Here is a 25,132-nt window from a genome sequence, read left to right on the forward strand (position 1 = left end):
GGTACTGGTATTTATAGGAAAGTAGAAAGGGAGACTCTTATCCCTGGTTGGACTTTTGTTTTTTGGTTTTTGAGATAAAATCAGTGTACATTAAAAATCACAGATCTTGGAGTTCCTGTCATGGCACAGCAGAAACGAATCCGACTAGGAGCCATGAGGTTGTGGGTTCGATCCCTGGCCTTGCTCAGTGGGTTAAGGATCTGGCACTGCCGTGAGCTGTGGTGTAGGTCACAGACACGGCTTGGATCTGGCAGCTACAGCTGTGGTATAGCTGTGGCGTAGGCTGTGGCATAGGCTGGCAGCTACAGCTCTGATTTGACCCCTAGCCTGGGAACCTCCATATGCTGTAGGTGCAGCCCTAGAAAGACAGAGAGAAAAAAAGAAAAATCACAGATCTTAAAAGTGTTCAGTCCTATGAGCTTTGACAATTTCACACAAATTTTTTGTCTTTTTTTTTAGGGCATATTGAAGTTCCCAGGCTAGGGGTGGACTTAGAGCTGCAGCTGCTGGCCATAGCCACAGCCAGAGCAATGCGGGCTCCGAGCTGCATCTGCATCTTCGACCTACACACTGCAGCTCTCGGCAACTCTGGATCCTTAACCCACTGAGCGAGGCCAGGGATCAAACCCTCGTCCTCATGGATACTAGTCAGGTTCATAACCCACTGAGCCACAACGAGAACTCCCTCACACAATTCTAAAGCAAGAATACAGGAAGCCATTTGAACTGTAAGATTTAAGTCATTAACACTTGATAGTGTCAAATGAGTACAGTATTAATTTCAAAGTTCTCTGTTAGGGAGTTCCTGCAGTGTAGGTCGCAGATGTGGCTTGGACCTGGTGTGGCTAGGGCCGGCAGCTGCAGCTCCGATTCAGCCCCTAGCCTGGGAACTTCCGTATGCCACAGATGTGGCCCTAAAAAAAGAAGAAAAAAAAGTTCTCTGTTAGGATATGTTCTTCGTGATGTCTGTTGAAAGTGTACAAAAACTACCTTATGATGTCTGAAGAGTAAGTTTCAGGTCAAGTGACAGCTGGGTGGAGGTAAATATTCAGTGGACACCTCAGCAGACTTTTTTTTCTTTTTTTTTTTTTTGATGTAGCCCGTACTCCACCTAAGCCATCTGCCATAATATGGAATAATAGATTTTTGCCTGTGCCACCCAACAAGAGAAGGCTTATTATAATGGTCATTAGAGTTTGTAATTTGAAATCTAGTACCAATAGATTCTCTAGGAAACAACACCACCTAATTGATGAACTCCACTGAAGCCATAAAAGGGAAAATGTTTTCACTGTCATGAGAAGATGTCAGAGAATTATGATTGAAGAAGGAAGGAAAAACAAAAACAAAACAGGTTATCCTGTTTTTTTCTCATTTATCTTGCCCTATAGCTTTTGTAATTTTCCTTCTGTACTTTATTTTCCTGGGAACCTGTGTCCAACTTAGAGCCCAGCTAAGTTAAATATCACCTCCTCTGAGAGCCTTTTCTGACCCTCCTGATGAAGAAAGGATCCATCCTTTTGTTTGGTGCATTTCCTCCCATGAAACACTTCCCATAGGTTTCCATTTTTACCTTGGTTTGTTTGTTTCCTGGCTGCTTACCCCACAGGGATAGAAACTCCATTTGGACAGGTACCTTTGTCAACCCTTCTTACCCTGATGTTAGTATTTGGTACATATTAGGCACTCAGTAAATTTTTTTTTAATTAATCAATGATTGAATGGAATTCAGAAATGAATGACTTGAAAGTTTCCATGCAGTTTCTGATATAATCTCCAAAGATTATGACCAGCATTAGAAGCACAATGGGCCTTTTCACAGTTACAAATATCAGACTTGAACTTTTTCTTCTCATTTTTATCCTGGCGCCTCAAAGTTTGCTTTGTATTTTAGACCACATTAGGTGCAATAGTGAAGGCTAAGGGTTAAAGCCATTGACTGGTAAGAATGGAGCCTATTAATACTCTAATTCTAAATCTCTGTGCGTCTTAACTGTTGTTTTCCTAACCCATACCTTATTTCCCTATAATATTATAAATACAAATTTATTCTGTCTCAAGTCCTTGGGAAAGTTGAGCCATGGACTCCAGTTGGTCCTTATTGTCATTGTCATGTAAATTGTTCTTCATTGCTGGCTTTCTAGCTAACTCAGAGCTGACTGAGTGATTCTTTTATTGCTTATCAGTTGCTGCCCAAGAAACCACCCTGAGAACTTTGGGGTTTAAAATATTTTATTTGCCTTGATACTGTGAATTTGCTACTTGAGCTGAGCTTATTGGCTCACCTGGGCAGTTCTGCTGGTTTTACAGGTTACCCACGTGACTGCCATCCTCTGGTGGCCAGACTGGGTAGTGTAGAATGGCTTTGCTTGCATATCTGTCTCTTGCTGCGGGCAGTTGGCTGGGCCATGCATCTCCAGCAGGCCGTCAGGCTTCTTCATATGTAGTTGGGTTCCAAAAGCAGCAAAAGAGAAATAAGACTTTTTGTACCAACATTTTCCAGGCTTCTACTCATGTCATGTTTGCTAATGCCTCATTGGCTAAGGCAAGCCATATGGCCAAGCATGGAGTGAGTGCGAAGCCTCTTTGCATCCAGAGCGTGGATGCATAGAGGCTTGACAGCTTGGGAATCATTACCGAAACAAGGTCATCCATAGCTGTCATGTATGTTCGCCACTGGAAAGAGCCCCACCATTTTTGCACATGATAAAAAATTTTAATTTTTGACTGTTGCTTTCAAAGAGAAATCACCAGACTTGCTGCCATGAGTCTTAAGTCATGCCCGAAATGGAAACTGATGCCCCATCAGGTGGCCACATTCTTGCCCTATGCTGTCATGAAGCTGGAGAGCTCTGACACAGACCTAGTCCTCAGAACATCCTCTAGACATTGGGACCTTGAAGCAAGTATTGAGCCCTGCATGCCTGGTTGAGCTCTGTTTGTGTTGTGTAGGTCCTGGAGTGGGCTCAGGAGAAGAGGAAGCTGAGCGTCTTACACATCCATGGGGTCTACACCAACCCTAGTGGCATCGTCCTTCATCCGGCTGGGTATCAGAATGTGCTCAGGAACACTGAAGTTATGGTGAGTGCTGCTGACCTTGCTGCTCTTGGCAGAGCCTTCTTGGGAAACCTCCACATACACCATTGGTCTCCCAGATATAGCAGTGCAATTTCATTAGTTATAAGTGGTTCTTAGTTTGTGGATGTGCGTGCCGTCTTAGGAGATGTCGGACATCTTTTGGAGTGTCAAGCCCTGGACTTTTACTTTGTTCTTGATTGACAGCCAGCAGATGGCACTCTGTCATTGACATCATCTTCACATACAAAGAATGCATTACTGGAGTTCCCTGGTGGCTTAGTGGATTAAGCATCCAGCATTGTCACTGCTGTAGCTCAGATCGCTGCTGTGATACAGATTTGATCCCTAGCCCCAGGACTTCCACACACCATGGGTATGGCCAAAAGAAAATACAGTACTTCCCTTCTTCATCATTTGGTACATTATAGTATTAATAACCCTCTCTGTGCTAAAACTAAACCAAAACTAATTTATGCAGCTTTTCACTGGCCAATCAGTACTAGAGCGTACGTTGTAAAGAAATTTTGTATAAATGGTAATGGGCTTAGATTGAACTATCATATGTATTGCTCAGTGGAAAGAATTAAAAAAAAGTTGTAAAGGGTGATAAAATGGAGCTTTTCTTCATGAAGAAAGAAAATGTGATGTTTTCTAAAGCATGAAGGACTTATCCAGATAGCTGTTATAACTGCGTCTGTCACTGACATTGAGTCATCCCTTAAGCAAAATCATTTCTAATGTTTTTATGTTTATGTGTGTATGAATGTGTGAGAACGTATATGTTTATATATATGTATATGAACGTATACACACATATATATTGATGTTTTAAGTGTCAGGCTTTATTGGAACAAACCTGGTGATGGAATTATCTTCTCGGGTGATCCATGGCTCAGTCTGTAAAGCAAAAAAGGCAGATAGAGTCCAGAAAATGGAAAGAGTAAGATATATTGAAGACAGCTTTTTGCCTTATGGCCTCTGGGCACATAGAACAAAAAAACTGTAAGGCCATAGACCAGTGACACCCTGAGTAGAGACCCTGCAGGAGAATGCCAGGTAAAGAAGATTTTAGAACAGTCATCGAGTTTTACAGTACTAAACAATGAGGAGATCAGACTTCTTCATGGGATGGATCTACTTTCTTAAATCTTACTTAATTGGTCATCACAATCTGTGAAATGTAGCAGTTATGACCCTGTTGACCTTTTTGTTTCAGAGATGTCTTCATGGTGTCATTAATATATTGTTTCTTTTCCTATAAGAGAGAGATTCAGAAACTCTATGAAAACAAGTCATTCCTTTTCCTGGGTTGCGGCTGGACGGTGGATGACACCACTTTCCAAGCCCTTTTTCTGGAGGCTGTCAAGCATAAATCTGACCTAGAACATTTCATGCTGGTTCGGAGAGGAGATGTGGATGAGTTCAAGAAGCTTCGAGAAAACATGCTGGACAAAGGGATTAAGGTCATCTCCTATGGAAATGAATATGCCGACCTTCCAGAATATTTCAGGCGGCTGACATGTGAGATCTCCACAAGGGGAAGATTAGGTAAGATGCTTTGGGAGACAGAGTGAGATGAGAAAGCAACCCCTCATACCTATTGTGGCAGGTAAAGTCATTGCCAAGAAGAGGAATAGAATCCTAACCAGATCATGAAGGAGATCTCGGTCAGTCTTCAGGCTAGACTAATCAGGAGCTCCCATTGTGGCTCAGTGGGTTAAAAACCCAACATAGTATCCATTCGATCCCTGGCCTCACTCAGTGGGATCTGGCGTTGCCGTGAGCTGTGCTGTAGGTCCCAGACGCAGCTCAGATCCCACATTGTTGTGGCGTTCGTAGGTGGGCAACTGCAGCTCCGATTTGACCCCTAGCCTGGCAACTTCCATATGCTGCAGGTGTAGCTCTAAAAAGACCAAAAACAAATAGATAAAACAGATCAGACTAATCAGTGAAATGCAATTAGAATTTAGATTTCAAAATAGAAAAGGAGTTCCCTGGTAGGTCCACAGATTAAGGACCTGGCATCACTGCAGTGACTTGGATCACTGCTGTGGCTCAGGTTCAGTCCCTGGCCTTGGAACTTCCACATGCTATGGATGAGGCCAAAAAGAAGAAAAGAATGATAACTTCCTTTTGGCTAAGGCTATGAGAATATATTTGTGTAGTGTTGGTTGGAAGGTAGTTAATAGAGCTTCTCTGAAGGGGAAATTTGAAATATGTTCAAAATTTTAAAACCTTTGACTCAGAAATCTCACTTGATACAGTTTATCTTAGGAGCTATTTATCCTGAGGAGATAATTGGACAATTGAACAATTACGTGATACAAATGCACAGAGATACAGGTGTGGGAATGTAATTGGTATTGTATATAATGGCAAAAATTGGAAGCATCCTAAAATGTTCCGGTAAATAGGGGATTCTATAAATATGCCATTTATTAATTGAAGAAATACAATGAAGCTGTAACAGGAAAAAATACTTTTACTGCCCAAAATGATGTCAGGGACATAATATTTTAAGTGCAGAAAAAAGGTTGTAAAGCGCCACCATTGGAGTTTTTGGCACAGTGGGTTAAGGATCCAGGGTCGTCACTACTGTGGCATGGATCACTTCTATGGCGCAGGTCATTGCTGTGGTGTGGGTTTGATCCTTGGCCTGGGAACTTCCACGTGCCATGGCCAAAGAAAGAAAGAAAGAAACACCACCATGCAGAATTGTAGATAATGTTCTGTTCGTGTGTATGTGCTTATATCGAGAAATATTCAGGAGTTCCCATTGTGGCTCAGTGGAAACAAATCTGACAAAGACTCACGAGGTTTGATCCTTGGCCTTGCTCAGTGGGTTAAAGATCTGGCATTGCCGTGAGCTGTGGTGTAGATTGCAGACCTAGTTTGGATCTGGCGTTGCTATGGCTGTGGCATAGGCCAGTGGCTGCAGCTCCAGTTCAACCCCTAGCCTGGAAACTTCCATATGCTGCTGGTGTGACCCTAAAAAAGACAAAAAAGAGAGAGAGAAATATCTGAAGTGTACTAAATTAACTGTGGTTGTCTCTCTGTAGTAGGATTTAATGTGGTTTTTTAATATTTTGTTTCTGTGTTAGTATTTTCTACAATGATTATGTATCTTTATAAACAGAAAAACAAACCCTTTAAAAATGTTAGTTGGAAACCGTTAAGGTGGAATTAAGTCAGAGCTTGGTGGTATTACTTGCTTGACATTTTACCTCCAGGTTCTAATATAAAAGTCAAATGGGAATAAAACCACAGCAAAGGAAACCAGAAAGAAAACAAAAAAGATAGCTTACAGAATGGGAAAAAAAAGGATCAGTTTATTAATGGCTCCAGGCAGGTTCTCAGTCACCCTCCAAAATGCAAAACTTTTTGATGTAGCTAAATTGGAGAAGGCTTTTTAAAACTTCAGTTTTAATGAACCAAGCCCCAGGATATGGCCTTCTGACTCACCACCCAGTTCCAAAGAAACTTAGCTGCTGAATGTAGGATATGTTCTTGAAAAGTTGCGTGTTAATATTCATTTTCATTCTCAATCTGAATGTATCTCAGGGGGCTTGTTGAAGTACAGGTAATTTAATAAAGGGGAACTTGTCTTATACCCAATAATCACTCCCAGCTTTCTTTTCTGAATCACATTGCTTCAAGTGGAATTCTCCTGTGATGCGAAATTCCACAAGCTCTTATTATCCACGGCTAGGTTTGTGGTGGTGGTGGTGGTGGTGGTTGTGGCCATGCTCATCATTCAGAAGTTCCCAACCCAGATACCAAACCTGAGCTGCAGCAGTGACAACACCAGATCCTTAACCCACCAAGCCACCAAGGAACTCCCATGGCTGGGTTTTGATGGAACAAGATTTTTGAAAGGCATCACCTTAATTGAACACTAGAAACCAGGTTTACCCTTTCTCCTGGTTTTTAAGAAGACTTAAAAACCCTTAAAAAGGCAGATCTTCCAGTTTATCTCTTTTGTGAAAACAGTTTGTTACCTTTTCTTGGGGATGTGTTTTCTGCTATAGCGCAGTGTTTCGGGTTCTCTGTTGTTTGCCCACCCGCAGCACTTTCATTAGATTTTTTCACTGGACACAGAGTACATACCAAGCTCTATGTATTTCTTTTGATCTACATTCTGAGATCTTCTACCCAGGGAAGATGATAAAGTTGAACAAAAGCCTGCTGGACAGCTATTCCTATACACTCAATCTTTTCCTGACAAAAATCATCAGAAGTATCTTTCATTAGCATAGACTTCCTAACAGAGTAGCTTTACCCAAAGCTATCACTCATTAGGGTATTGGAATTGTTAAAAATCAAGGATTTTCAGTGTGGTCAAGGGACTTTATTAGAATGATCAGCTGAGTTTGTAATCTGAAATCTAGCCAGAGCAGTTTTAGGTTAAAAATGTTTTTTTCGTTTTGAGACAAATCAAGCTTGTCTTCCATCCTTGATTATGTTCTAAATCTCTGTAGATAAACATCAATAAGTCAGGAGTCTTTGCTGCTGCTGTTTTTTAACCCTGAGCTTTTGCTGTGTGCCTGACATTGTGCTTTGTATTCACTTTTGCATTGTGAAAATTACTTGGGTTCAAAAGATTCCATAGAATCCTGGTACATTTATTTCAGAAAAATCAAGTAATGGGGAAAGAACATAATTCTTTTATAGTTCATTAATGTAATACAAGAGGTGTTTCGGTGTGTTTCCAGTTAACAGTTTTTCCCTATGCATTTAATTGTGGTTGAAAAGAAATGTACATATAATCCTGGTACTTTTTTATTCATAGATTTTCTCACGTGGCTACAGTCTTCATAACCAGTATTTTTAGAAACTGTGTTATAATCCAGTGTGGATGTCTTATTAACCTAATTATTCCCCTATGTTAGGCAATTTCCTTTTTTTTTTTTAAAGTTTTTCTATTGTAAATAATGTTGCAATGAATGATATATTCATTCCTACAGTTTTTCCTTGTGCCAGTAATTTCCTTAGGATGGGTTCTCAGTGTAATTGCTGAGTCAAAGGGCAGTGGACATTTTTAGTGGTTGGTGAATATTGCTAAAGTGCTTTACAAGAGGGGAATACCAATATGTGTGTTTGAGTGCTGTGTCTTGTATACTCTAATTGGATGTTTTTCTTTCTTTTCTTTGCTTTTTAGGGCCGAAACTGTGGCATATGGAAGTTCCCAGGCTAGGGGTCAAATTGGAGCTACAGCTGCTGGCCACAGCCACAGCAACATAATTGGATGTTTCTGAGTGCTGTTCTTCCATGTTTTCAGTTTTGAACTTTCTGCATGTTTTGTATCCCAGTGCTGTCCAGTAGAATTTTCTGCAGTGATAGAAATATTCTGTAATCTTCACTGTCCAGTACATTAACCACAAGCCACATGTGGCAGTTGAGCATTTGAAATATGATTAGTGTGACTGGGAAATAGAATTTTCAATTTAATTTAAAACTGAACACCGCTTGTGGCCAGTGGCACCATATCAGATAGTGTGGCTCTAAACCCATTTTATACTGTGGGAGTGTCTGCCACTTCTCACTCTTTGACTTTGATGAATTTGCTCACTTGCCTGTGCTGCTTTCCATCCCAGGCTGGAGTCATTTTTTTAATCTAAACTTGGCCTTCTAGACTAGTTAGGGACAGCAAATACAGTTGTTTTGTCCACAAGGAATGTTAGTGCTCTCAGGGACCTCGCTGCTTCCCTGTTATTTAATGCTACAGTGCCAAGACTAACCCATTTATTCTCTCCACCTCCTGCCTTAAGTGCTCAGTACTAAATAATGTCATGCTTCTTGGACCACGTGTTTTCATTTCCCTTAACCTGGTTTTTTTTTTCTTCCATTAAGTTTGAGCTTTTCAGTCTAATATCTGATACTGATGTATGTTCTCTTTAGCAGGGATGGTGAGAGAAGGTCAGCTCAATGGCTCGTCTACAACACACAGTGAGATAAGAGGTATACAATTTGTTGTTCTATTTGTCAATTTGTTAGCCAAAAATGTTTTCCCAAGACTTGGAGAATGATGACTTACCTCTCCTACCTGTGAAGAATTCTGTATTTTCCTATCAAGTCTTACATGTTTCATAATATCTCATATGGCTTGTCTTCTGAAGGGTTGACTTACCTGTCTGTAGCTTTAGATGTATAAATTTGTTTCATGAAACCTTACTCTCTACCTTTTCTTTCTCTCCACAGACTGTAGTACATGAGAGGGCTAGAGGAATCCCCAGCCTTAGACCAAGCGGAAAGGGCCTACCATGGACAATTTCTAACAAGTAAACTTACAAGCTCCTCCAAGTACCAAAACCCAGAGGGTGAAGGTTGGGGTTAGAATTGGGGGTATTCCATCTTAACTTCATGCCAGCTGGTTCTCCATAACTCTGTGGCCTGTTCCAGTTCAAGAAAACTCAAGTGATAACAGGACCCAAGTGCAGCCCCCACCCCACCGCCAGGCTGGATGTGCCTGTGTCCACAGCAGACTGACGGGACATCTCCACTGACAGAGGCCGCAGCTCTGCATGAAGGACTTGGGATCTAGACGCCGCGGACCTGCCGTGGCCCTTGTTGCAGTTTTGTACTCTACACTTGGTTTTTCAATTAAGCTTAATGGCTTTTTTAAAACATGACTTGAAGCTCTAGTTTTCTAGATCTTTTACAGTGTACAGTATTTTACATAACTGAGCTGTATTAAAACCTTGTTCATTTACTTCCCAAGGGCCCTGGCTCTACTTTTAGAGTCACTATAGAAAACTCCTACCACGCAAAGGTACTGACAAGCCTAATTTTTGCAATTCCATTTAAACTTTAAAAATTCTGTTCTGGAGGTCCCGTCGTGGCGCAGTGGTTAACGAATCCGACTAGGAACCATGAGGTTGCAGGTTCGGTCCCTGCCCTTGCTCAGTGGGTTAACAATCCGACGTTGCCGTGAGCTGTGGTGTCGGTCGCAGACGCGGCTCAGATCCCGCGTTGCTGTGGCTCTGGTGTAGGCTGGTGGCTACAGCTCCGATTATACCCCTAGCCTGGGAACCTCCATATGCCGTGGGAGCGGCCCAAAGAAATAGCAAGAAGACAAAAAATAAAAATAAAAAAATAAAAATTCTGTTCTTTCACCTTGGGGGAAGGTGATATTCTGCAATCACAAATTTTTACCTGATTCTTCAGCATTACCAATTCATGCTGCTTCCCTTCTTACCATAAACCCTAGACCTATAAAATAATTCCAAGACCTAAGAGGCAATTTATTTATGAAATTTATTTTATATAAATTATTTCTCTGGGCAGACGGCCTTCACCTTATTGCACTAATAGCACATCTGTAATACCAAGCTATAGGACAAGTCTTAACAAGGTCTGTATTCTTCAGCGTAGCACTTGTCTACCAGGCACTGTGGAGGAGGATGAGAAGCCAGGATCCGCTTGAATGAAGAGGGGCAGGGGCAACGTGTATCCCCTTCTGACAGTTTTCTTCCAGGAAGGGAAACATGCAAAGTTACGTCTCATTTGGGAGTGGGAGGCTTTGGAGGCTGAGAAGCCTGGTGCAGCACTGCAGCTCAGCTCCCTCTGGTTCTAAGGGAAGTGGAGACTCCTCTTTTACTGTAACACATCACTCTGGCCTAGCTGATGCTTCAGGGAAATGGGGCAGGGTCATTATATTAGCAGCAATTAAGAATAGGCCATACACTGCCACAGTGTGGGGGGTGTCATCCTGGTCCCAGGGACCTGAAAGCTGTATATCCTAGGAAGAGGTGCCACTTGAGACCTAAGAGCTGGCTCTGAAAGCTGGAAAACTGGAAACTGCTCAGACAGCCCCATGACCACACTATGCAGCAAAGCTCTGGTGTTGGATGTTCTAACCAGGTCAAAACTGTCACGAGACCAAGTCCGTAGACAGAGTAAAGGGGTGCCTGAGTAGGAACGGAGAGGTCCCGGGGGGTGCAGGTAGTGGGCAGTGACTGTAACATGATTAGGCCCTCCTTGGAGATGGAGGCTCGGCTGAACGGGGAGTGGGGTCAGGGCTGCAAGTCCCCAATGCTCCCCTCACTCTGCCTTTAAACTACACTGAAGACAAGTTGCTCACATACTCTAAAGCACGTTCTTGATACAGGGATGGGGGCTTTGGAGGGAAGCGGTGATTTTGGTATTCAGCAAGAGCCACTTTAAGCCTTCATGAGGGCAGCCACGACAGCCTTGGCGTTAAGACTGCGTAGGTCACAGTAGGTCTGGCCAGTGCCCACAAAGACGATGGGTTTGCTTGTGATGTAGGTCATGGAAATAGCAGCTCCCACCTGAAGCAGAGAAAGAGATACCCAGTCAACTCTAGGCCACTGCTTTTCACTCGCTCAGCAACCAGTGTATCCTTAGCACCTCCACTCCCCTGTGGAGGACGGCCATTCCACCTCTCCCAGTCCCGCTCTGTGTTGTCCACATTTACCTTGTCATCAATGGTATCAAATTTGGTAAGCACAATGCCATCAATGAGCCGAGGCGTTTGAGCCATAGAATGGTCAGCCAAGGCTCTGTTGAACTTGACCTGGGAAGGAGAAACATGGTGTGAGTATAAGACATACCTAAGGCCATAGCTGAGGTTGGAAAAAGCAGCAGAACTTAGCCCTTACCAGCTGGTCCACAGCCTCATTGCCTACTAAAGCCTCTCCCACAAACAGCACCAGGTCAGGTGTGTTGACAGTAATGAGCTTGGCCAGGGCGGTCATCAGAGGGGCATTATCTTGCATTCGGCCAGCTGTGTCCACCAGCACCACATCAAAGCCTTGGTTACGAGCTAGAAAGAAAAAAGATGCTCAACTCAAAAAAAGCTCCTGGACTGTCACTCATATTATTTCCAACTTCCTCTCAAGAAGTCCTAGATCGGCCATCTTAAAAGTCTATTTATTTCCTTAGGTTCTGAATCAGGTTACAGGTAGTGTGAGAAAAGGTTTCCTATGTCAGCCATCATGCACATTCGGGAAAAGGATGGTAGTGGAACAAAAGTAACTGACTAAAGGTTTCTTTGGTTCAGATATAGTAGCTTTGCCTGCAACTACACGTTACCCCAAAGCCAAGCATGGCACATTACTAGCCCACATTACTGAGCAGTAAGTTGGTGGAAGGGTAACCCTGGTCCTTGGCAAGTTCCATGAGAACCCAAGGAGAAAAAGCCCAGACAAGCTCCTCCCACTTGTTGTGCACTGTACCAAAGGCAATAGCTTCCATGGCAATGCCGGCAGCGTCCTTGCCATAACCCTTCTCAAACAACTGCACCATGGTGCGGCCACCATGATTCTCTGGGGGGTGCAGGGCACTCAGGCGCCGGGTGTGTGTCCGCAGCTGCTCCACGGCCCCAGCACGAAATGTATCACAGGCAGCTATGAGGACACTGAAGCCGTTCTCCAGCAGCCAGAAGGAAATCTGCAAAAGAGGCAAAGAAAACCGTCACCTAGAGCCAGAGTCACCAAGAAACAGAGAGTGAAGAAATGTCAGCGGGGCTGGGGAACCGCACAGACCTTGGCAAGATTTGTAGACTTCCCCACTCCATTAACACCACAGAAAGTGACCACATAGGGGCGCTGATGACGCTGGGCATCCATGATGTCCCGCAGCATGTCTACACGGCGCTGTGGCTGCAGAATCTGCACCAGGGACTCCTGCAGAGCTTGCTTTACTGTGGAAGTCACCGCTGAAAGGCGGGGGAGATATCCATAAGCCCAAGTAATGTGCTCTAAGAACGCCCAGCACTTTCCTGAGCCAAGGGAACTAACTAGGATCTCACCCAGGAGTCCACACCACATCTGACAGTCCCAATAAGCACTTTACAAGTACCAATTCGTTTAATCCTTTTTTTTCTTTTTATGGCCGCACCTGTGGTATATGGAAGTTCCCAAGCTAGGGGTGGAATCAGAGCTGTAGCCACTGGTCTATACCACAGCCACAGCATTGCCTGATCCGAGCTGCCCCTGGACCTATACCACAGCTCACAGCAACGCCAAATCCTTAGCCCACTGAGCAAGGCCAGGGATCAAACCCGCATCCTCATGGATACTATGCCAGTTCTTAACCTGCTGAACCACAACAGGAATTCCTCAACTAATCCTAATAGGTGTCATTAGCACTTACATTCTATGTCATGTAATAGAGATCAAGAGGCTATGGGATTTGTCAGAAATCACAAGCCTACTAAGAATGGAGGTCAATGTGCTAGCCTCCTGGGGGTGTGGTGCCCTAGCTAAGTACTTTGGGTCTAGGAAGATAACTTACTGCTGAAGGTCCCCATCACCTTTCCTTCCAACTTGCTGGCCACAGATTCACAGAGCTGGACTGCAATGTCTGCTGCCACATTCTTAGCTGAGGAGATAGGGGACAGGTGTGGTGTGAGTGCCACACTAGCAGTGAATGACCCTCATGGTACAGCCAAGAAACTGGACGTCGTTCCACCCCACACCATCCCTTCCCCATAAACACAAGTGCCCCTGTTGCACAGGCTCACCAATGAGATGGTCACGCATCTTATCCAGCACAGATTCCATGTCTTCTCGACTCAAGCTCTTGGAACCCACAAGGCCCTTCAGCATCCCAAACATGCCACCCAGAGTCCCTTTGGTAGAACTGCAGGCACAGGAGATGATACGATGTATAGAAAGCCAGGAGGCAGCAGTCAGGTCTCATCAACTGTGCAGCCACACCCACCACCACCACCTGGAATCTCCTACCTAGGTTTGGTGGAGTTTTGAGTGGCCCCTTCATCATCTGAGCTGCTGCAGTCCAAATCCTGAAGCTGGCCTCCAGGCCCAGTCCCTCGAATCTGAAGGGTATGGGGAAAGAAGTAGGTGGGATCAGGAACACTAAGGGCTGGGGGCAGGGGGTGGCAGGCAGGATTTGCCCTTTCTACACTGTCCCACCTCTTTGACTTGGAAAGCTCCACATGGAACTCACTCCCTCGCTCCAACAAACCAAGGGTACCGCCCTCCTCACTTCTACTTCCTCCCCCATTTCTTCTTAAGGGGACCCTTCACTCTGGACTCTGCTGCCTCCTACCAAGTTGATGTCCTCAGGCGGGGCCGCCTCGGGGGCTCCATTGGTGGTGGGAGTGCTGTAGTCCAAGACTTCCTTGTTAGCAGAGCCACCCAGTGCCCACACACGGGGTGCTTTTTTGCCTTTCTCCTTGGGAGCATCTGACTTTGTGGACTTGCTGCAAAGAATTATAGCACAAAGGGTTATGGTGGAGAAGCAGGAAAGAAAACCTCCACCCAAGAAAGAGCCAGAGACTCCCCTGGCCCCCAATGTATTGAGGTAACAGTACTTAGGGCAAAAGCTAGAATGCTCACCCCGACTTCTCCACACCCCTCCCATGCTTCTGAATGAACTCTTCTCGCTTCCTACGGATCAGTTCCTCTTTGGAAAGTTCCACCCCATTCTCAGGCCCCACTGGGACACCTGACTTTTCTGTGGGGACTGCTTTGCTGGTAGCCAAAGGGCCATCAGAACCTGTCAAGGAGACAACTCACTGAGGAAAAAAAAAAAGTACCAAATTCCAACAAAATAGACAGATGGGAAACAGCTTTCCAAATCATGTAAAAGCAAACATCCTGGAGATCACAAAGACTGGAGACCACGGTGAGGGTGGTGGGCCCCTGATCGAGGGAGGCAAGCAAGACCAAAGAAAGGAAGAGGGAACCACTCCAGCACCGTCTGAACAACTTCCATGCCCGGGATATCCAAGGGTGTGACGTTTCAAACTCACCCTCTTTCTTGGCCCCCTTTTTTTTGCTGTTCTTTGCTTTTTCCTTGGGCTTTTCACCCCGTGTCTCAATCATGGACCTCACAGGTTTTTTGGACTTTTCAGAGTCTTCAAATTTCTTCATGGTAGTAGGAGCACGGATCTTACTGCTCTCCTCTGCTTCGCTAAAGAGAAAAGAGAATGGTCTCAATCCAGGGGAACGGGCCACACGCCAAGAGGACAATCAGAACTGGGCAACACACTTATGAGTTTCTGGGCTTTTTTTCTGGCTGAGGAGTGCAGCAGCTTGACATGGGATTGAACCCAGGCCGAAGTGGTAAAAGTGCTGAATCCTAACCACTAGACCACCAAGGATCTCACAGAAGTGTCTTTTCGTCCCCTCCTTAATGAGAGTTGCAATGTTTATTTCAGGTTCTCTCTTTTTTCCTTCTCCCCCTTTTTTGCCACACCCAAGGCAATGTGGAAGTTCCTGGGGCTAGGGATTGAACCTGTGCCACAGCAGCAACCCAACCCACAGCAGTGAAAACGCAGGAGCTTTAACCCACTAGGCCACCAGAGAAATCCCCTAGGAGTGTCTTTCAAGCCACAATTTATGACCCTTGGGAAGGAAAGGAGCTCATCAAGCCAAAGAAATCGATTTTAGAGAGGGGAGGCCTCTCACCGAAGGAGCCGCAGAAAGTCATTTTGGAAATCAAAAGTGCCATTCAATAGACTTAAAGCACTTTGCTGTTGAATCTCAGTGCGGTACTTGTCCCGAAATAGCCGGTGCACATCATCTATCAACTTGTCTACATAGGTCAGTGTTAGGATCTTCTGAAAACCAACCTGTTTAGGGAAAGAAACAGAGCCAACAGATCTGCTTACATGCCAGCCAGAAGAGGGAAGCCAACTCAACCCAGGCCTCCAGAGACTGGCTCAGCCACCTGGCAGATTTCCCTGACCTGAGGAGCAGCCAAGCTCTCTGATGGGGCCCAAGAGCTTCTTCCCTTTCCCTCTCCACCCTCCCTGTCTTCTCACTTACTTCATCATATACACTGGGTGCAATTAATCAAGGTTTTCTTAATATCAGAACTATACTGCGAATGTAACTATTGCCCCTCTAAAATACCCCCACTTACCACAAACACCAGCTCAAACTGGTTGTCCAGTTTATACTTGAGTGTGAGTGCCTCATGGGTGAAGGAGTTGTTACCTCCCCTTTCCTGGAAAAACAAGAGTTATGTCTCAAAGCTCAGACTATCCCCACCAAACCCAGACTTGGGCCCCTCTAGGATTACCTTTAGGAAAGAGCTAGACATTCCCCCAAAGTCAAACCTGTCCCCAGGGCAACAAGATGAGGGGGGACTTCTCTCCACCATTTCACTAGGGAGAAAAGGAGACACCAAGCTGGAGGGCAGAGGGAAAGAGGTGGGACGTGGAAGGACACGTGCGGGCTGAAAGGTAAATAGTCCCCATATAAACAATCGCAGCTGTATAGTATTAGTTCCTAAAAGACCGTTTTCTATTCAGTATCCCACTCAGCCATCGAAACAAGAGAAAATCAAGCTGCTCGGGGCAAACGGAGGAAACGATGGCAAGTCTCAACAGACTACGGAATCCAGCCAGAGTCCCATGAAGCGGAGGGGGAGGGGACGTCGCAAAGTTGCGGGATGGTGTGATGAGGGAGGGAGAAAAAAGGGGAGTCCCGGTTACGAGTGAGTGGCCAGTCTGAGGTGGGCCGAGGGAGTGGGAGGGAGGCGCGGGATCAGTCGAGGGGGACTATGGACCGGGTCAGAGAGACGAGCCCGGAGTTCTGATCCTGCGGGGGCGGTACCTGCAGCAGCACGGAACGAATCAACGCGTTAACCGGCCCGGTGCATGAGTCGCTCACGCCCTGGAAGCACCAGAGCACGAGCCCGCCTTTGGAGAAAATGGTAAAGAAGTCGAGCATGGCGGCAGCGGGAAAGGAGCCGGGGCCGCCGCCGGGAACTCAGGCCGCGATCACCGCCGCTTCCTGCTGCGCCAAGCTCAGGACACGTCACACCAGTGGCCCCGGAAACCGGCTCTTCCGCACTTCCGCTCAGCGGCCCCGGGATCCCTCCCCCACTCCTCCAGCTGGCGCGCGGGATCTACGTAGACTCCAGGCTTGCCAATGGCGGGTAGGGGCGGGCCTAGGCGGGGCTCTCGGGGATGCACGGAAGGGGTCGACAGCCTATCAGGCGGAGGGGCGGGGCCCAGGGGAGCCGCCGGCCAATGGGCACGCTCGGATGAATGGCCCGTGGCGCAGAGCAGTGACGGCTGGCTTACCAGTGTAGGGTACCCTCCCACAGCTGCCGGACGCTGGAGGGCCATGCTTCGGAGGACGCTGTGGCTCGGCTTGCGCCGGGGCCTCTTGGGCCGGGAGCTAGGCACACGCAGAGGAGGCTCTACTCTGGGTAAAGTTGAGGGCAGCGGAGGGTATCATGGTTCTGGGATGCCCCCAATGTCCAGCCATGTGACCTTCAGGACTTGGGATCCCTGGCCACGCTCAGAAGACAGTGGGTCGCTGGAAGAAGGGATATCTTACCTGCCAGAGCTTGTACAGTCTGGACAGGTGTATGGATCCAGAGGTTGCCCTTCTCAGGTGACAAATCCCAGTTCGTTCTATGCCTGAGCTTACCGCCAGAATAACAGCCATGGTGATTCATTGGTTTCACAGAAGTGCATTAAGTCCTGCTCGCATGCAGGATGCTGTTCTTAGTGTTGTAGTCATGAAAGAGGAAAGAAGAGAAGGAGGATTCGATATATGTTCTGGAGGTGCCTGAAGTGTAGCTGGAAAGGAAAGGCTTCAATAGACCGGTTCAAGGCTGGAAAGAACCCAGCTTAAGAGTTATGCCCTGCACTGCCAGGGGAGTAGCTAGTATACATGGAACAGATGCGAACCGAGGTCAGCCTTGAAAGATGATGTTTACTGATTCAAGGAAGGTATGATGTCCAGGTGCTGGAGAACTGAACAAAGGTTAGGAGGAGAAAAATACTGTTCTTACACAAGGAATTAGCAAAGGCCATCCAGATAGAGTTTGAGTAGTAGTATGAAATATAGTCTGGAGAGGTAAAATAAATCCAGATCAAAGAAAGAGTCACATGCTGCTGAGAAGAGTTTGAACTTGAACTGGAGACAAGACTCAGAGATTTGTGAGTTAGGTGTGGAAGTCAAAAGGATTCAGTATTCTAAACATTTATTAAGCACTTAGGATGTACCAGGTACTGTGCTAGGCTGGCTATTTCGGTGAAGAAGGTAGAATACAGTATGAAGCAATCCCAGAGAAATGCAAGGTTGCAGGTGTGTTGCATGCTGCAAAAGAGCCGTTCACGGAGCTATGAGATAGTGTGACAGGAGAACTTGGCATAGTCCAGGGGGCATCTCTGAGAAAATAATAACTGGGCTGAGATCTAAAGGAAGCAAGGGATTACCTGGGCAAAGAAGTGGGCACAGAGTTTCAAAGCAGAGAGGTCACCTGTGTGGACCCCTGTGATAAGAATGAGGAGCTGGGGCTGGAGTGTGCGGAGAAGACTAGGAGAATAGGAGCCAGATTGTACAGTGTCTTCAAGGGCCATGTGGAAAGTTTTGGACTTTAATCCTTAGAGTAACGGAAAACCACTGGAGGGTTTAAGCAAGAGGGCATGTGATTAAAATAGTGTTTAGAAAAAAATCATTCTAGCTGTGCAAGAGGGGAATGAGTGGAAACAGCTGAGAGAAACAGTATCATGGTTTGGTCTAGGGCGGTGGTGGTACAGATGAAGAAAAAGGGAGAGGTTGGGGAGGTATTTAGGAGGCAAAGTCATCAGGACTTGATGACAGGACATGAATGTAGGTGTGCTGGTGGTGACAGAATAAGCTGCTGTTCAGAGGGTCCGTGCTCCAGAGGACGCTGGACATCTTGGTGCCTGGGCTCAGGCAAGAGAAAGGTCTGCACAGAAGAGAGATATGTGTGAGTCGCCTAGCCTAGGGAGAGAGTAGAGAGGGTTAATTTTAGGAAAGGTGAATCTCGCTGGGCTGGGCATCATGCCCACAAAGGAAGAGAGACTCTGGCATGGAGACCATGAAGCAAAGCTAGGAATGCTGCTGGGTGCGGGCTAACCTTGTGAGAAGGGGTGACAATGAGAATTGAAAGCTCAGTGTCAGTTTAGCCCACCTTTTCCTCTGCCCATTCTCTAACTGCCCCCACTTCCTGGAAAGGAGACCTTCGGCCCTCTTTGACCATAACTGCATCCCACAGACTGGGATGGAAAAGTGTCCGATATTAAGAAGAAGATCCAGTCCATCCTTCCTGGAGGGGCCTGGAAGCCACTGTACGACACCAGCCACCTGCCCCCTGAACAAGCAGATGTGGTGATTGTGGGGGGTGGGGTGCTTGGCCTGTCCGTGGCCTATTGGCTGAAGAGGTTGGAAAAGCAGCGAGGTGCCATTCGGGTGCTGGTGGTGGAGCGGGACCACACGGTGAGGTCCGGGGTTGGGCAGTCATGAGCCGGGCACCAGGGACTCAAGGGATGGGAGAAGGGGAGGAGAGGAAAGACCTCTGTCCTTGACGGTCCAAAGGGCAGGGACTGGGCTTTGGTCTTTGTTGAGAAATAGTCCCAGGTTCCTCCTACCTGGACAACACAGATTTTGCTTTGGGAAGCAAATTTGGTAGTGTTGGCTCTTTTGCAATCTCACAGGTCTGGCCTGCAGTCAAGCTGCAATTAACACAGTTATTGCAACCCCTTTTCAGGTTGTGTGACTTCCAAGGTTTTTGCGCTTTGATCGTTCCTGTCTACCCCTGCCAGCTAGTCATGAATCTTGCTCCTTTGACCATATGCCTCTATTTTCCACCATCAGTAAAGCAAATGTCCATCTGCTGCCTTGGACATCCAGCCTGTCACCATTTTGCCTGACTGTGCCCAGCCCTTTTTAGATGACTGAGCCTCTCTGCCAAGCACATCTGTTAATAAGGATTTTAATAACTGTTTCCCTTGTCGGGCTGCTGGTTAACTTGCACATGGGTTTATCCATGTCAACCCCTCTTAGATTATAAAGTGGCCAGTAGGACTCCCCTTTAACTTTTGGCGTGTGTCTCTCACCCTCTATTATGGTGTTCTGCTCACATATATGTCACCTTCTCTTGTCTCTACAGTATTCCCAGGCCTCCACGGTGCTTTCTGTGGGCGGGATTCGTCAGCAGTTCTCACTGCCTGAGAACATCCAGCTCTCCCTCTTTTCAGCCGAATTTCTACGGAACATCAATGTACGTGTGATGAGATCGGGGGGTTGGTGGTGACCCTTCCATTAGCCCAGAGAGGGGAGCAGCCCAGTCAGCGGGGGTATATGGAGCAGGAGTTCGAAGTTCTGGTTTTCTTCCCAGGGGCGGTGCCTGGAGAGGGCTTCTCCCTGGGTTGAGGCCCCCGAGCCTGGGGCTGTGGTAAGAGGTCCAGGAAAGCCCTCCCTCCCTTCTTTTCTTTTTTGCTTTTTAGGGCCACACTCTTGGCTTATGGAAGTTCCCAGGCTGGGTCGAATTGGAATTGCAGCTGCCAGCCTATACCACAGCCACAGTAGCGCTGGATCCAAGCTGCATCTGTGACCTACAGCACAGCTCACGGCAACACCATTTCCTTAGCCCACTGAGAGAGTCCAAGGATCAAACCTGCAACCTCATGAATCCTAGTCAGGTTCATTAACCTCTGGGCCATGAAGGGAACTCCCCTCCCTCCCTTCTTGAAGTCAGCTTCTTCAAGGAGCTTTTTTTTCTTGGCTTTTTAGGGCTGCACCCACGGCATATGGAGGTTCCCAGGCTAGGGGTCGAATCGGAGCTGTAGCCACCAGCCCACACCACAGCCACAGCCACACCAGATCTGATCTTCATCTGCCACCCACACCAGAGCTCATGGCAATGCCGGATCCTTAACCCACTGAGCGAGGCCAGGGACAAAACCTGCAACCTCATGGTTACTGGTCAGATTGATTTCTGCTGTGCTACAATGGGAACTCCAGCTTCTTCAACAAGCTTTTCTTTGCACACAGGAGTACTTGGCTGTGGTCGATGACCCTCCCCTGGACCTCCAGTTCAACCCCTCTGGGTACCTCTTTCTGGCTTCAGAGAAGGGGGCTGCGACCATGGAAAACAACGTGAAGGTTCAGAGGTGGGCGCCTGGCACAGCTTCCATGCTGTGTCTCAGCTGCCTGCACGCAGTGGGTCCTGACTCACATTAGGCACCAGGCTGATGGAGCTGACAGGACGGGGCCCTGCTCTCTAGGAGCTTCGTCTGTCAGGCAGACACGGGCAGCCCGCCCATGCCCCTGCTAATGCTGTAACACAGACAGCGCTGCCACCGTGGTTCCTAAATTGCCGGGAAATGAGAACCACCCAGGACGCGTCCCACTTCCTAAGTCAGGATCCCAGGGAGGGCTCCTAAAATCTGCGGGTATTCTCCCTAAGAGCCAGGGGGTAAAGCTCGAAGGCTTTGCGGGCCATACAGCCTTTGTTACAGACAAAACCCTGCAGCTGAAGCACAGAATCACCCACCCACAAAAATACAAGCAGATGAGGGGCTCATGTGAAAGACAGGCCATGGCCAGACTTGGCGATGCCGCCCCAAGTGGGTCTCGTGACCAGTCAAGCGTGACCATCTTTAACAGATACATCTATGAGTCTCACTGGTGACGTCAGGTCACATCCTAAATGCTTTACAAGTAGTTATTCATTTACTCATCAGAATATCCCCATCTTACATGTGGGGAAACAGGCATGTGGCGCTAGTAAGTGGTGGCCCTGGGATTTGAACCAGGCAATCTGGCTCGTGACTGTGTCCTTCTAGTGCCTATGATGCTGCCTTTGGGCATCAGCATCCCAGAGGAGATGGTTGTGCTGGTGAACAGGACTGCACTAGGAGGCAGACAGGAAGGCCATCCCAGGCAGGAGTGGAGGGAACAAAGTGACCCACCCTTGTTGCAAAAGTTCCTGGAGCAGTTAGGGGGTGCCCGGCAGCTAAGCGTAGCAGAGGGAGGATAGGGCGTCAGAGACGTCAGATGCTAAAGGGTCTCGGCTGGGCGCGGGGTCTTTTCTAGGCAGCAAGTTTCCGTGGGGACTTTAGGAAGGAGGAGTGCTGCAAATGAGGTGACTTGTGACTTGCTTCTGCCCCTGCACACTCCGCCTCTCCAAAACATGCACACACACCCACACATTTCTCCAGGCAGGAAGGAGCCAAAGTTTGTCTGATGTCTCCAGAGCAACTTCGGAAGAAGTTTCCTTGGATAAACACAGAGGGAGTGGCTTTGGCATCTTATGGTGAGGCTTGCTTGCAGAGGGGGCGAGGGGTGCGGGGCTTCAGGTTAGAAGACTCAGCACCCCCCAGCCAAGTCACGGAGGAGCACTTCCCCCAGGCCATGCTGGCTCTGCTGGTCTTCCATAGGATTTGACTCTGGTTGATCAGCATGACTTTCCTCCACTTGTGAGCCCTAAAGAGTTTGAGACACACGAAAAACAGGAGAGGGGAGTCCTAGCCCCTCTTGACAAGTCCACTTTCTCCTCACAGGGTTGGAGAATGAAGGTTGGTTTGACCCCTGGTGTCTGCTCCAGGGGCTTCGGCGAAAAGTCCAGTCCATGGGGGTCCTTTTCTGCCAAGGAGAGGTAACACGTGAGTCCGCGACCCCGTGCTCACCACTCGTGTCCTCTGCCAGTCAGGACACCGACCTAGACGGGGTCTCGCCTTCACGCACAGGCTGAGCTAGGGCAGGGGAGGTCCTGGGCATCTTGCCTCTCACTCCTGACTGGGTTTTCTCCATGACTCGTGATCTGCTGGAAGAGTTGAGCATTCCTGTGCGCTGCGGCCAAGTTCATCCCTGTTCCCCCGTCTCTGTGTGCTTCAGTGTCTAAGGGAAGCTCCCAGCCTTCCAGCTTTCTTTCCTCATGAAACCAGAGGAATCGCCCTCTCCTTCCTCTTCAGGGCTTCAGGGGCATATTTTATTTTCTTTTTCCTGTAGGTTTCGTCTCTTCATCTACCCACATGGAGACCATCAGTGGGGAGGAAGTGACTTTGAAAAGGATCCATGAAGTCCAAGTAAGTTCCCAGCTTAAGTTTCTTCTTTACCGAAGTGCAGAGGCGAGAACAGCAATGATTCCTTTTGATTTCCTTCTGCCCACTTCCAGGGTGGGTAAACTGAGGCTCAGGAAGTAAAGTACTGTTCCCAGTGGCCATTGTGTGGGCCAGAGCCTCCCTCCCTTCCCCTCTGGTGCCCGCAGGTGAAGATGGACTGCAGCCAGGAGTACCAGCCTGTGGAATGTGCCATAGTGGTCAATGCCGCCGGGGCCTGGTCCGGGCAAATTGCAGAGCTGGCTGGTGTTGGGAAGGGGCTGCCTGGCACTCTGCAGGGCACCAAGCTGCCTGTGGAGCCAAGGAAGAGGTGCCTTTCCCAGGGCAGCTGATGGGTGGCAAAAGCAGAGTGGGGGGCGGGGGCAGAGTTGCTGTTCCCACCACTTCTAACATCGCTGGTCATGGCAGGTATGTGTACTTGTGGCACTGCCCCCAGGGACCAGGCCTGGAGGCACCGCTCGTTGCAGACCTCAGTGGAGTCTATTTCCGCCGGGAAGGACTAGGCAACAAGTACCTGGGCGGCTGCAGCCCCGCCGAGGTAAGCTACGTGGGGCAGGGGTGCCAGGAGGGAGACTGTCATTTAGGAGTCAGTCTTCTTTGGAAGGCGCAGAGCAGGTATTGATGTCACAGTCCCCTCTGGTTTGAATTGAGGTCTCTTCCCCCACCCTTACCTACCGAGGGGACTGATGAAAAGGGTCAGTGAGGCCTGGCTCTGCCCTTGTGTCCCAGGCAACATAAGCCTTGTCCCCTCCTCTCACCCCAGGAGGAAGAACCAGACCCAGGGAACCTGGAAGTGGACCATGATTTCTTCCAAGAGAAGGTGTGGCCCCCTTTGGCCTGGAGGGTACCAGCTTTTGAGACTCTAAAGGTAACTCAGAGGAGGGAGTTCCCATTGAAGCTGAGCAGGTTACGAACTCAAGTAATATCATAAGGACACGGGTTCAATCCTTGGCCTCCCTCAGTGGGTTAAAGATCCGGTGTTGCCCTGAGCTGTGGTGTAGGTCGCAGATGCAGCTCAGATCCCACGTTGCTGTGGCTGTGCTGTAGGCCTGCAGCTGCAGCTCTGATTTGACAGAGGGCCCCGCGTCTTGTGCCCCCACAGGTTCAGAGAGCTTGGGCTGGCTATTACGACTACAACACCTTTGACCAGAATGGCGTGGTCGGCCCCCACCCCCTCATCGTCAACATGTACTTTGCAACAGGCTTCAGTGGCCACGGGCTCCAGCAGGCCCCAGCCGTGGGGCGGGCCGTGGCAGAGATGGTGCTAGAAGGCCACTTCCAGACCATCAACCTGAGCCCCTTCCTTTTCACCCGCTTTTACTTGGGAGAGAAGGCCCTGGAGCACTGTATCCTCTGAGCCTGTAAGCACCTCACTGGGCCCCACTGCCACTGCTCCCTCTGTCACCCTGGCTCTAACTCCCGCCCGTGCTCACACCTTCTCACTGCTCAATTCCTCTCCAGCACCACAGGATCTCCTCCACCCTCCTCTTGTCCAGGGCATCCTGCTCCCATGTGTGGCTAGGTGGGCAAGTGGACCACTGTGCCTGAGGCCCAGCCCGATGCCACCCACCAGGAGCCCAGCTGGACAGAACACCTCAGGACTGGCTCCTTCCTGGTACCGACCCAGAAGGACTGCCTCTGCCCCTCTCAGCAGACCCAGCAGAGCCCAGGCAGGGAGCATCCTGGAGCAGCCCAGCCCAGATTACTGACTTGCCTCCTTGTTCATCAGTCAATAAATGTGATTAACTCCTTCCTTTCAGTCTTCCATCCCTTTCTCTTTTCACTTCACAGCCGTTGCTTTTGAAACACCCTCCTAGCCTTTGATAGGAGGCTGAGAGGAGCACAGTTCCTGCAGGGGTTTGGTTGTAGAGGGAAGCAAAGTGTTCATTCATCTAGTCAGTATTTATGGGGCTCCAACTCTTGGCTGGGCCTGGGGCTACATGTTAGAGACACACCAGCAGGCAGAGTATAGTATTTGTCTCCACTGGAGCCCCTGGAGGGCCTGTCAGGAACAAGGCGGGTAGCTGGAGGGACCCCACCATATCTAAGGCATGAGGCAAAGAGGATGCTGAAGCCATGGACAGAGGCAGGAGAGAAGCCTGGAGAGAGGTGTCCCACAGGCCCCGGGGGAAGGTCAGCAGTATAAGGGCACACACAGGGGCCAGATTCAGTACCAAGAGGGTCTATGGGGACCTTAGGGGGGACAGTCCCAGGAAGAAATGCACTCAGTGGGGC

The 25,132-nt window shown here is 48.1% G+C and overlaps 3 protein-coding genes across 9 annotated transcripts in view; 2 read left to right on the forward strand and 1 right to left on the reverse strand.

The window, feature by feature from the left end:
• FAM118B (family with sequence similarity 118 member B) overlaps window positions 1–9,787 on the forward strand; it is a 49,269-nt gene extending 39,482 nt beyond the window's left edge. The window contains exons 5-8 of one of the 2 annotated variants that reach the window (XM_047753113.1): window positions 2,953–3,081; window positions 4,341–4,626; window positions 8,977–9,036; window positions 9,277–9,787. In XM_047753113.1, the coding sequence (XP_047609069.1) occupies window positions 2,953–3,081; window positions 4,341–4,626; window positions 8,977–9,036; window positions 9,277–9,290 (489 nt within the window). In that variant the 3' untranslated portion in view covers window positions 9,291–9,787. The remainder of the gene's footprint in view (window positions 1–2,952; window positions 3,082–4,340; window positions 4,627–8,976; window positions 9,037–9,276) is intronic. The other variant, XM_047753114.1, reaches the window with a different exon arrangement.
• Window positions 9,788–10,318: 531 nt separating this feature from the next.
• SRPRA (SRP receptor subunit alpha) lies at window positions 10,319–16,872 on the reverse strand. Its single transcript, XM_047752612.1, has 14 exons — window positions 16,626–16,872; window positions 15,931–16,014; window positions 15,474–15,637; window positions 14,816–14,976; window positions 14,400–14,559; window positions 14,110–14,263; window positions 13,785–13,876; window positions 13,562–13,680; window positions 13,333–13,419; window positions 12,582–12,754; window positions 12,273–12,486; window positions 11,697–11,860; window positions 11,513–11,611; window positions 10,319–11,366 (listed from the first exon to the last, which is right to left on the reverse strand). Exons 1-14 carry the CDS (start codon window positions 16,740–16,742, stop codon window positions 11,238–11,240), a joined length of 1,917 nt encoding a protein of 638 aa, XP_047608568.1. The 5' UTR covers window positions 16,743–16,872; the 3' UTR covers window positions 10,319–11,237.
• A 216-nt stretch (window positions 16,873–17,088) lies between these two features.
• On the forward strand, window positions 17,089–24,650 carry FOXRED1 (FAD dependent oxidoreductase domain containing 1). 6 transcript variants are annotated; one of them, XR_007130763.1, is made up of 12 exons: window positions 17,089–17,226; window positions 19,051–19,271; window positions 19,945–20,055; window positions 20,829–20,947; window positions 21,998–22,092; window positions 22,340–22,441; window positions 22,788–22,864; window positions 23,047–23,207; window positions 23,306–23,435; window positions 23,661–23,765; window positions 24,100–24,258; window positions 24,359–24,650. XR_007130763.1 is itself a non-coding variant. In XM_047752613.1 (12 exons), the coding sequence occupies exons 1-11, from the start codon at window positions 17,142–17,144 to the stop codon at window positions 24,252–24,254; spliced, it is 1,461 nt and encodes a 486-aa protein (XP_047608569.1). In that variant the 5' UTR covers window positions 17,090–17,141; the 3' UTR covers window positions 24,255–24,258; window positions 24,359–24,650. The 6 variants fall into 6 exon arrangements, 4 of the variants coding, with proteins under 4 accessions (XP_047608571.1, XP_047608572.1, XP_047608569.1 ...); XR_007130764.1 differs by having other exon boundaries at window positions 24,394–24,650; XM_047752613.1 differs by having other exon boundaries at window positions 17,090–17,226; window positions 24,000–24,258.
• Window positions 24,651–25,132: the final 482 nt, after the last annotated feature.

This window comes from Phacochoerus africanus, chromosome 11 (genome assembly GCF_016906955.1).
Source record: "Phacochoerus africanus isolate WHEZ1 chromosome 11, ROS_Pafr_v1, whole genome shotgun sequence".
NCBI lineage: Eukaryota > Metazoa > Chordata > Mammalia > Artiodactyla > Suidae > Phacochoerus > Phacochoerus africanus.

What these genes read in the sequence shown, in the direction of transcription:
- SRPRA (XM_047752612.1), bottom strand. Translation starts at nt 16,742, where the DNA reads ATGCTCGACTTCTTTACCATTTTCTCCAAAGGCGGGCTCGTGCTCTGG. An exon ending in CAAAACTCCACCAAACCTAG is followed by an intron (nt 13,681 to 13,784) that starts GTAGGAGATTCC and finishes CTGTGCCTGCAG; the next exon opens with TTCTACCAAAGGGACTCTGG. An exon ending in GGTGATGGGGACCTTCAGCA is followed by an intron (nt 12,755 to 13,332) that starts GTAAGTTATCTT and finishes CCCGCCTTTCAG; the next exon opens with CGGTGACTTCCACAGTAAAG.
- FOXRED1 (XM_047752613.1), top strand. Translation starts at nt 17,142, where the DNA reads ATGCTTCGGAGGACGCTGTGGCTCGGCTTGCGCCGGGGCCTCTTGGGC. An exon ending in AATTTCTACGGAACATCAAT is followed by an intron (nt 20,056 to 20,828) that starts GTACGTGTGATG and finishes CTTTGCACACAG; the next exon opens with GAGTACTTGGCTGTGGTCGA. An exon ending in CCTGTGGAGCCAAGGAAGAG is followed by an intron (nt 23,208 to 23,305) that starts GTGCCTTTCCCA and finishes TGGTCATGGCAG; the next exon opens with GTATGTGTACTTGTGGCACT.